The 9,312-nt window shown below is 38.9% G+C and overlaps 1 protein-coding gene across 1 annotated transcript in view; it reads left to right on the top strand.

Annotated features, from left to right (window-relative positions):
• Positions 1-294: 294 nt before the first annotated feature.
• Positions 295-9,312, top strand: part of LOC103600043 (stAR-related lipid transfer protein 13-like) — a gene marked incomplete at its 3' end in the record, with an annotated part of 139,957 nt that continues 130,939 nt past the window's right edge. The window contains exon 1 of the mRNA XM_008584273.1: positions 295-463. Coding sequence (XP_008582495.1) covers positions 295-463 — 169 coding nt within the window. The remainder of the gene's footprint in view (positions 464-9,312) is intronic.

The following is a 9,312-nucleotide window of genomic DNA, read 5'->3' as shown; positions in this document are numbered from 1 at the left end:
CTCGCGTTTGCTTCCAGCGCCGTGGGGGGATCGCAGCTGCCGGGGCTGCCTCCTCGGGGTTTGGGGCTGCCCGGGAACGGTCCCATCTTCCTCTCTCCCTCTGATTGGCTCCCCAAGGTCATGTGAGGGCCCGGAGGGTTGGAATTCTGAGTTGTGGCTTCTGGCATTCCTTTTTCTTTTTAAAAATCGCTTGGTCTGTTGAGCTCTCCTGGGCTTGGTGCCTCGCGCTTTGGCTGAGACTGGAGACAGAAGGAAAGAGCCACAGGCAGAGGTGGCCAGGGACAGTCTGCCGAGATGTTCAGTCAGGTGTCCAGGACCCCAGCTTCAGGCTGCTACTATCTAAATCCCATGACACCTGAGGGCCAGGAGATGTACTTGCGATTTGATCAGACGACAAGACGCTCTCCGTACAGGATGAGCCGGATTCTAGCGCGCCACCAGCTAGTGACTAAGATCCAGCAAGGTGAGTTGCCGGTAGCGGAAGGGCTGTTGCTAATTCGGATTCTTGTCGGCTCTCTTTCACGCTAACCCAGTTGTTTAAATGATTGTTTTCACTTTGCATACACGGATGTCTATGCCTCGCCGCATGTAACTTTCAAAAATAACTTGAGGCTGCAGTTTTAAGCAAACGGTGACAGCAGCACTCAGCTGCCACATAACTCCACATAAAGTGCACAAAAAACTTCGCGGGGGGATGATAAAACATAAATGCCAGAACTTACGTGTGTCTGCAGAACAGATGAGAAAGATTTACGCGGTGTGCATTTTAGGAGCGTTTCTACAGGTTCCTCACACTCTGTCACATTTTAAATGTGGACACTTGTTTGTTTAATTAAGGAATTAAATTAGGGGCGGAGAACTAATGCTCGCTCTGCGCAGAATATTTAGAACATCCTTATGAAGAAGGAAAATTAAGAATTCTATTCTTAAGGCCATGGGGCTGACAACTAGAGTCACATTCTCTTCCTGTTTATTTGATTATGTCAGTAGTTGCCACCGATTTGTTGATACTGTTTTGCGGGTAAAGGATAAATGTGTCTGTGCACCTCGAAACAAGTCCTGTGACGTGTGCTTCCTAAGGCAATGGAGAGAGAATATGGATTACAAGCTGCTAGAAGTTCTTTTTTTTTATTATTCTCAGTCAAAACAAGAAAAAACCAGCCTAGAAGCCTGTACATTACTAAAACTTATTATTCTTCAAAAAAAAAAAAGTTTACAACATACTTCTTATAGGGTAGGTCCATAGAAAGTAGAAAGTGAACATTCCTGAGAAGCCCCTCCCTAACTGGTATCCATTTAAAAGACACATACACAATCCACACATGCACAATCAGTAAATGACCACCCCCCTCCCACACCAAAAAAACTAAATTGTTATGTTGTGCTGTGTAAGTCTATCAGGAATTTCTAGGGCCATTATAAAAATACAGTTTTCACTTAAATAAAGGAGTTTAAGATTAGATTGAATGTTAGAGGCGAAGTTGGGGTTTGTAATCATGAAAATCTTATTGTAATGTTTCCAAAAGGAACAATATGTATTCTAGTGAGCAGCACTCAATGAGATTGTTTCCCTGGAAATTGGGATTTGTTTGTAAAGGTTCAGGAACTGGTTATGTGTGAAGGATACTGATCCTACATACCGGTCTGATTTCAGGAAGGATATTATGTCATTCCATAAACTCTGTGTGCAGATCTTGATTGAATAGAAACAAAAGTAATTATTTCCCTGGCTTGATTTAAAAATACTTTAGGCTTACAATAAAAACCAGCTCCATTCTAGTTTTAGAAATTTCTGACAGTGGTGCTTTACCAGATGCCATCATTTTTATGGACATAGGGGCTTGATAAATTTTTGATGATCTGTCATCTATAATCTGTAAATGTTCCTTAGCATGCCTGTAGAGTGCATATCACATTAGAAATATCACATAGAACTGACGTCCTTGCATAGATTTACAATAATTGATTTCACTAAAAACTTATTTAGGTTCTTCTTGGACTGAGAGTTGTTTTTCCATTGAAGATTTGAAGTTGTGAACACATGCATTGTCATTGAAAGTGCCCACTTGCACAGACATGTGAGCACTCTAAGTCTGTGATTCATTTTGCCTAATTAGAGAATTTGAGGATTCCCATCTTTTTATACTGGACAATGAAATGTTGAAGCCAATGAATGTCTAAAAATTAAAAGTGACAGTTAAGACCATAGGGAAGCATGGACGAATTCTAACAGTCTAGTGATTCAGAAATCATTATCTCTTAATATCATACTACCATTTAGTAAGACAATGAGAAAGCAGATGCAAAATGATTTTATTGGATTTACTGAATTAGTAGATTGGTTTACTGTCATAGTGAGACTATTGATTGAGCATTTACAGTGTATCAGGCAGTGCTCTGAGAGCTCTCTATAAATTTTAATTTATTTTTTCCTCAAAAAAATCCTTGTTGGTAAGTTCTGTTACTGTACCCATTTTATAGATGAGAAAACAGAGTCATATAAAGACTTGTCCAAGGTCATGTAGTAAGAACTGGTATTTCAATACAGCATTATATTAATATAATTTGGGGCATCATTACTTATGATCAGAATTTTTCAAGGCTGTTGGGAACAATGCAAACATGAGTAAGTTGCTCCCCACTGACCTCATTAGAGTGAGATAATCATTGCATGGCATGAACATGATTCAGTGGTGGATACACTCCCGGGGAGAAAAAACAAGGAGAAATAAAGGAATCTTTGATGATGCACAAGGTCAAAATTAGTTACCCAAATCCAGGATGAATCTAAACTTGCTCATCATAGGGTACACTCCAAAATACATGCATCATTTCTCTAGCCTTTTTTAAAAATTTTTTTATTTCTGGAGTTGCAAGTCCAGTCAAATAGAGTGTTGTTTTGCAGACTGCAAGTTTATCATCAGTCATACTGCCCATAATCCCCACCCCACATTCTTGCTTGACTCAATAGGGAAATTGTTGTAGAAAGAATGGAAATAATAATGGTCCTTATTTCTGTCCACTGGCAGGCGCTTAGAATGGATAGGAGAGAGGATGCTGAGAGGGTGGAGGAAGACCGTGTTATTAGGTCAAAGGAAGGGAGAATGTGATTTTTTTTTTCCAATTTTTTATTGTGATAAAATATGTATAATATTAAATTTTATCATCTTACCTATTTTTAAGTGTGCAGTTCAGTGTTATTCAGTACACTCACAATTTGTAATGTTGTACAGCCATCACCACCATCCATCTCCATAATTCTTTTCATCAAGCAAAACTGAAACTTCATGCCCATTAAACAATAACCCCTCATTCCTCCTTTCTCCCAGCCCCTGGCAACCACCAGTCTGCTTCCTGTCTCTATGGATTTGAAAACTCCAAGTATCTCATATAAGTGGAATCATACAGTATTTGTGTTTTTGTGACTGGTTTATTTTATTTATCATAATGTCCTTGAGGTTCATCTATGCTGTAGCATATGACAGGATTTCCTTCCTTTTTAAGGGTGGCTAATATTCCGTCGTATGTCTATACCACATTGCTCTTTGTTTGTTTGTTTGTTTGTTTATTGATAGTAGCCATTCCAATGGGTGTGAGGTGGAAGAATTGGATTTCTATGTCATTATTTATTGGGTGCAGGTGCACCCTGTCTAAGTCTACACACACACACACACACACACACACACACACATGATTTGGAAAATCTAAATCTAAGCAGATACATAAATGTGATTACTTGCTGTGAAAGAATTTTTCATACTATTAAACTTTTTGTTTTATTTTAAATGCTTCAAAAACAGTGTGATGTGGCCCAAATGGCAGTAAAGTTCACTGAACCAGAAAAAAAAGAGACAGATGCAGGTTCTGTTTAGTCTCACCTTCATTTCTTTCTTTACAGTGGCCAATTTCAGAACTTCACTGGGCCTTGGTTTCTTGATGAGAAAATAAAGTAGTTGGACAACGATTGCCCAGGTTTATTCTGGTTCTTAAGTTTTGTAGTTAACTCAGTAAATCCTTGAACAAGAGTTTAGAAAGCAGGGAAACTTAAACCTAATGTAATAGAACCTATAAAGGAAACAGAGCAGCTTTATTATGTGGGATAAATCAAAAAGCATGTAATTTTTCTACTGCTTGTCAAGGAAATGGTAAAGTGGAAATCAGGTTTTTATACTACTTCTGCCACTAATTTATTATGTGATCTGGGAGAAGTCACAACTTCTCTGGACTTTCTTTCCTCTTCCCATAAAATAAAGGGGTTGGATTAAATTATCTCTAAAATTCTAGGACTCTGTGATCGCAGGTATTACTTTAAGAGAAAGACAATTCTTATTTACATATTCCTCATTACTTCATTCAGCGTGTACCTGAACATGCGTCTTTGATTCCTGTGTAACGCTCTCATTACCCATTTAAAAGGAATGTTAGGAAGTCCAGTCTTGTGGACAACTTAAATGTCAGCATAACTATAATTATAAAGAAACTGTGGAGACCTTTATTTCTCAGGCGTCCAGAACTGTAAAGTGGAGTTGTTGCATTGCCTGACCTATAGCAAGGACAGTAGGGACTGCAGTATGCCCGTGTGTGCCTTCTTCTCACAATGAGACCTCTCTTCTTGATAGAAAATGTAGAATCTAGAAAATTTATTACAAGGGAAAGTAGTGAAAGTTAGATTCTAATTTTCATTGATTTTATATCTATTGACTATTTTTAAATAGTTATAGCACCTGCATTAAACTTAACTAGAGTGGAACATGCTGGATTGTTTATGTCCCAGGGAAAGCAAGTGGGCATGAGTGGTGCATTCTCCTACATTACTCTGTCAAATGGCATCTTGGGGATTTGCCCAACCTAAGTGGTGAGCACTGCCCACGCCCCGGTGGGTGAGACCACCACCAACTGCGTAGCATCAGCCTAGATTAAACAGTCATTTGTTCTTTTGGAATTGCCCTTTCTCTATGTTTAGTACTTTCTTACCCAACTACTTGCAAAACTGGAGGGTGTATACACTGGCAGAAAGACAGATGGAGCACAGAAAACAGGCTGAGAACACATCAGTCGTGTATTGCTCAAGTTCTTTATTTAAAAAAAAAAAAAGAGTGGCGATAGTCATAAATTCACATTTCACAAATCAGAGCCTCTTTCTATTCAGGGCTGGGGATTGAAGGGCCTGCACAAAAAGAAGACTGTTTAACCAAAGTTACAGGAAAATCTGTTAAGTGAATAAAGTCAACTAACTTTGCATAACTTTTTAAAAGTTATTAGATAGTAAAAATGTGAGCAGTCAAGAAATGAGTACTAGAAGGAAATTAGCAAGAGGAGCAATATGCTTATAGACATATGAAACTTAAGACTTTTACTTTACACAAATTGTAGGTTCAATAGCTACACGTCACTGCTTTTATTAGCTCTAACTTTATAAACACACATCCCAGATGCAGGCAGTTGCCAAATTTGGATTCTGTGACGTTAGTTTGAGTGAACAGAGATTCCCTCTCTATCATGAGTGCTTTAGTTCTCAGTTCTGGACAGTGGTCAACTCTTTGTAGTGCAAGTTTCCTCAGTTCCTTGGCAACTTAATCATGGACAGAGACAGAAGCACAGGTTAGAAAAAAAAAAAGATCACCACTCCTGGTTTTAGCAATATCAACTGATGACCTCTTATATAAAGGGGAGTAAACAGGTGGGGATTTAACGAAGAGAGGACATTAATGAGATACGTTCTGTCTTTGCGCTTCCCTAGCTACGAGAACACAGCGGAGAGACTGTTGAAGATACAAGAGGATAGGAGAACCCGACCAGGATATTTGAATGACATAAGGATCATAAAAATCATTTGCTTCCTCCCCAGAGGCAATTGGAATATGATTTTGTTGTGAGGAAAGTTGTCATATATTAATTTACATTCCACCTCATTACCTAAAGGATTTGAGGCAGTTTATAAGAGAATATACAAGTCAATAAGATTATAAAAAGATAAATCTGATGAAAAGGAAAATGTCAATCAGTTAATAAGATAAAATTAGAAAGAGATATTCATAGAAATATAAAATATAATGTCCTGAATAATTATTAATAATGGACTGCAAAGTTGGCTCGAGCTTCCCTATTCTAAGCAAAGAGGAAAACATGATTGAGGGAAGGTTTACCATGTCCAGAAGGTAAAAACATGCCAGCACAGGTTTTCCTGGGACTTGATATTTGGGAGAGTTTTCTCCTAAGAAAAGAGATATATGAGAGCAATTTCTCATACAAATCTCATAAAGGGAACACTATAGGTTATAGTGAATGGTACTTTCAGCCTTCCTACAGTGGATTCGACAGCAAGTCTCATTTGATTATTTCTTATAACATCCTGCAGTCGAAGTTTTTAAGTGTGCAGTTCAGTGGTATTCAATACACTCACAATTTGTAATGTTGTGCAGCCATCATTACATCACCATGAATTATAATTTAGTAGAAACATTCTGGGATGAGGTGGGTAGGTGTAAATAAGGAGGTTCAGGTTTGCAATCCTCTGACACTCTGTCTTAATCTAGGAATAGCATGGAGACTCTCTAGAGGCAATTTCTCAAAGTCTGCTTCACAGACCATTAGTCCCATTAGATAGATATTCAAGGGGGTAAATGTTTCTGTGGTTAAGTAATTTGGGGAAATGCTGTATCCTCTTTCCCTTCTTGGAAATTCACACTTGTGAAAGGCTCAGAGAATCCTGCAGAAAGTAGTTTAGCTTTGGGCCGGCCCGGAGTGCGGCGGCGCTCCCGCCGAGGGTTCGGATCCCACATACAGACCGGCCGCTCACTGGCTGAGCGAGGTGCAGGCGCAACACTGAGGGTTGCGATCCAGTTGCCGGTCCCGGTCCGGTAAGGGCGCGACACTGAGGGTTGCGATCCATTGCCGGTCATGAAAAAAGACAAAAAAAAAAAAAGGAAAAAAAAAGAAAGTAGTTTAGCTTTGCCTAAATTGGTATATTTCAACATGAAATCAATTTCCACTGGATATCAAGAAGTGACATCTTGCAAAACCTATGTTCCCTGGGGAACACACTTTAGAAATGTTGATTTAGGAGAGAGAATGGCCTGTGGTTCGTTCTCTTTGTAAATATTTCTTGCTTGGATTGAACAGTAGATATTTGAAGTTGTATTTTGGAAAGTAACATTACAACGATTCTATGTTTTCAAAGAAGGCCAGCTCCATATACTTTAAAAATCAACTGAGTAAAGGCAAAATGGCCATCTTTTTATGAAAGTTAACAACTAAACAAAGATTCTAACCTGATTAGGCAGCCCCTGAGTATTTGTTGGGCAGAAAACTGAGGGAGTCAGTGTATGGGCAGAGTTAATAATTATAACATAAAGAATACAACCAGTCCTCAAATAACTCTACAAGATAGACATTGCTGAGGCAAAAGGAAGAAATTACTGCATCCTAGCTCAGATTTGTCTAACCTATAATAAAGCTGAAGTCCTGGGTGGGTAATGAAGGAGTCTGACATTACTGCAGCTGATTCAGAATATTCCATTACTGCTGAGAGGTGGAGTCACTGTCCCACAGTAAAGATGGAAAAGATGCAGGAAATTCTTCAGGACTCTCGAATTCTCCCTGGCTGTAGGTGACTTTGCATATGGACTCACTGAAGCTCAGGCATTGATGGGTGGCTCAGAGTCAGTTTCTGACTTCATGGTTCAAAAATATCTTTGGTTATATGAAGCCTCTCTCAATACAACAGAATAAAGTGAACTGGTAGAAAATAAATAATTTTAATTAGTAAAATCTCTTTGGTTTAGTTGATAAGCAACTTATCAATTCTCGGGAAGCCTGCAAATATTAAGTTATTTTTCTTTCTGCTGCTAAGAGATAACACATTAGCATGTACATTAGGAATGATGCTTTTTGAGAGAAATTCACAAAATATCAAAAAACTACATCAGAATGCATGGGCAATTAGCCATCCTCCCCAAACCCCATGTTGAAAAGTCACATAACCATAGCCATCTCTTTGGAATGGTGCAACCAAGGGCAGGACAGATTACCGTAAAAATGTATACACTATTGCTTGAAAATACATGAATTCTCTTTTTCTGAGAAGCTTAGAATCTAAAGGAATTTAAAAGGAGGACTTGGAAAATAACTTTAAAATTACAGAATATGTTAATGCTGTTAGAAAAAGGAAGTCAATAGAAATAAATCCGAAAGGTCTGGCTAGACTCCCTCACAAGACATAGAAATCCTGACAATTTTAGAAGTCTGTCAAAGGCAGAGCTGACTAAGATACAAATGGCTTGTGCTGCTTTGCCTAACAGTCTGATAACACACAAGAATAAAACAGACAGAGATTATAAAGGAACTTGGCAGTCATAGACCTAATTTACATGTCAGTATTTTGAGCTGACGTAGGCATTCTCACCCTGCATTCCAGCTCTCCCCTCTCTGGTTAATTTTGAACATCCTGCGTAGGTATGGCAGGAACTCAGGATTAGTGCTCAGTCTCTATCCGTGGATGGTGGCATCGAGCACACATTCGTATTCACCCAGTGACACACTGCAAAAAAGTATGTGTAATCATGAAATCATATTTTCCTCTGAAGGTTTTACTACCCCCAATTTATTTATAATATTTAAAATGATTATGAGAAATAAGATTCACAAAATCCAGCATGAATGACATTTCAACCTTTCCCACCCAAATAAGACTAAAGTTCTTAACAGAGAAACTTAAAGCATCTCTCCCAGACACATTAAGGGACACAACACATTTCTCACTAAATGAATTTCTCAAAATAGGGAACGAGATCCATTGCAGGGCCCTGATTGTTCAGAGAGAAACTTAAAGCATCTCTCCCAGACACATTAAGGGACACAACACATTTCTCACTAAATGCATTTCTCAAAATAGGGAACGAGATCCATTGCAGGGCCCTGATTGTTCAGACTTAGACAAAACCACGTGTTGAATGTAACAGGTTCTTAGTCATCAAACCACCTTTTCTACCATTGATCTTTTCTGGGGAGGAAGATCTGCTAACCCCATTCCCTGCCAATTGCATTCCCATTATTAGCATTCCGCTGCCCTGCTGTGCTTTTAGGCAGAAAGTCTAAGGCAGAAAAGGCTGGCTTCCTAGAAGAAGGATGGAAAATACTTGGCAAGAAAGAAGGGAAATTAGTCTTACAGGATATCTTGAAGAAGCCTGCAAAGGAATTCCACTGACTGAGTTCATCATCTACTGGTCCCAACACTGAGTGTGATACGATTCTGCACTTGAATGTTAGGTGTCAGCAGCAGCCAGGGCCACCAACCCATGGGGGTTGCCTGGA

This window comes from Galeopterus variegatus, unplaced genomic scaffold, assembly GCF_000696425.1.
Source record: "Galeopterus variegatus unplaced genomic scaffold, G_variegatus-3.0.2 Scaffold3196, whole genome shotgun sequence".
In the NCBI taxonomy this organism is placed as follows: domain Eukaryota; kingdom Metazoa; phylum Chordata; class Mammalia; order Dermoptera; family Cynocephalidae; genus Galeopterus; species Galeopterus variegatus.
The sequence above is the reverse complement of the archived record's forward strand: the minus strand, read 5'-3'. Positions and strand labels throughout refer to the sequence as shown.